Below are 309 nucleotides of genomic sequence, written 5' to 3' on the forward strand. Positions count from 1 at the left end.
ACACTACTTTATTTCACAACGAACAATGGCATACTTATGCACGCCCATTTTGAGAGTCTAAACAAGTGCTTACCATTTATGCAAAAGAAATCCGGGTCTTGTAGTACCCAGCCGTCCAGCGTTGCCATCACGGTGGTTTCAGTGGCCTCTGTGGCACTCCAGAGACCGTCTTGGCAGAAGCAGCCGAAGGTTGTGTTGGGCCAGTTGGGGGGATCTGGCACTGTGATCACGGTGCCGTTGGGTGCCTCTGGGAGCGTCCAGATGGCTGGCGGAATGGGGGGGGGGCTTGTGATTCATTTGTGAGGTTCT

At 53.4% G+C, this 309-nt stretch overlaps 1 protein-coding gene across 1 annotated transcript in view; it reads right to left on the reverse strand.

Moving 5' to 3' along the window:
* The window catches only part of LOC119582334, a 2,864-nt gene that overhangs the window by 211 nt on the left and 2,344 nt on the right, over nucleotides 1-309 (reverse strand). Inside the window, exon 4 of the mRNA XM_037930548.1 lies at nucleotides 35-265. Coding sequence (XP_037786476.1) covers nucleotides 35-265 — 231 coding nt within the window. The remainder of the gene's footprint in view (nucleotides 1-34; nucleotides 266-309) is intronic.

Source organism: Penaeus monodon, chromosome 15, assembly GCF_015228065.2.
Source record: "Penaeus monodon isolate SGIC_2016 chromosome 15, NSTDA_Pmon_1, whole genome shotgun sequence".
Lineage (NCBI taxonomy): Eukaryota > Metazoa > Arthropoda > Malacostraca > Decapoda > Penaeidae > Penaeus > Penaeus monodon.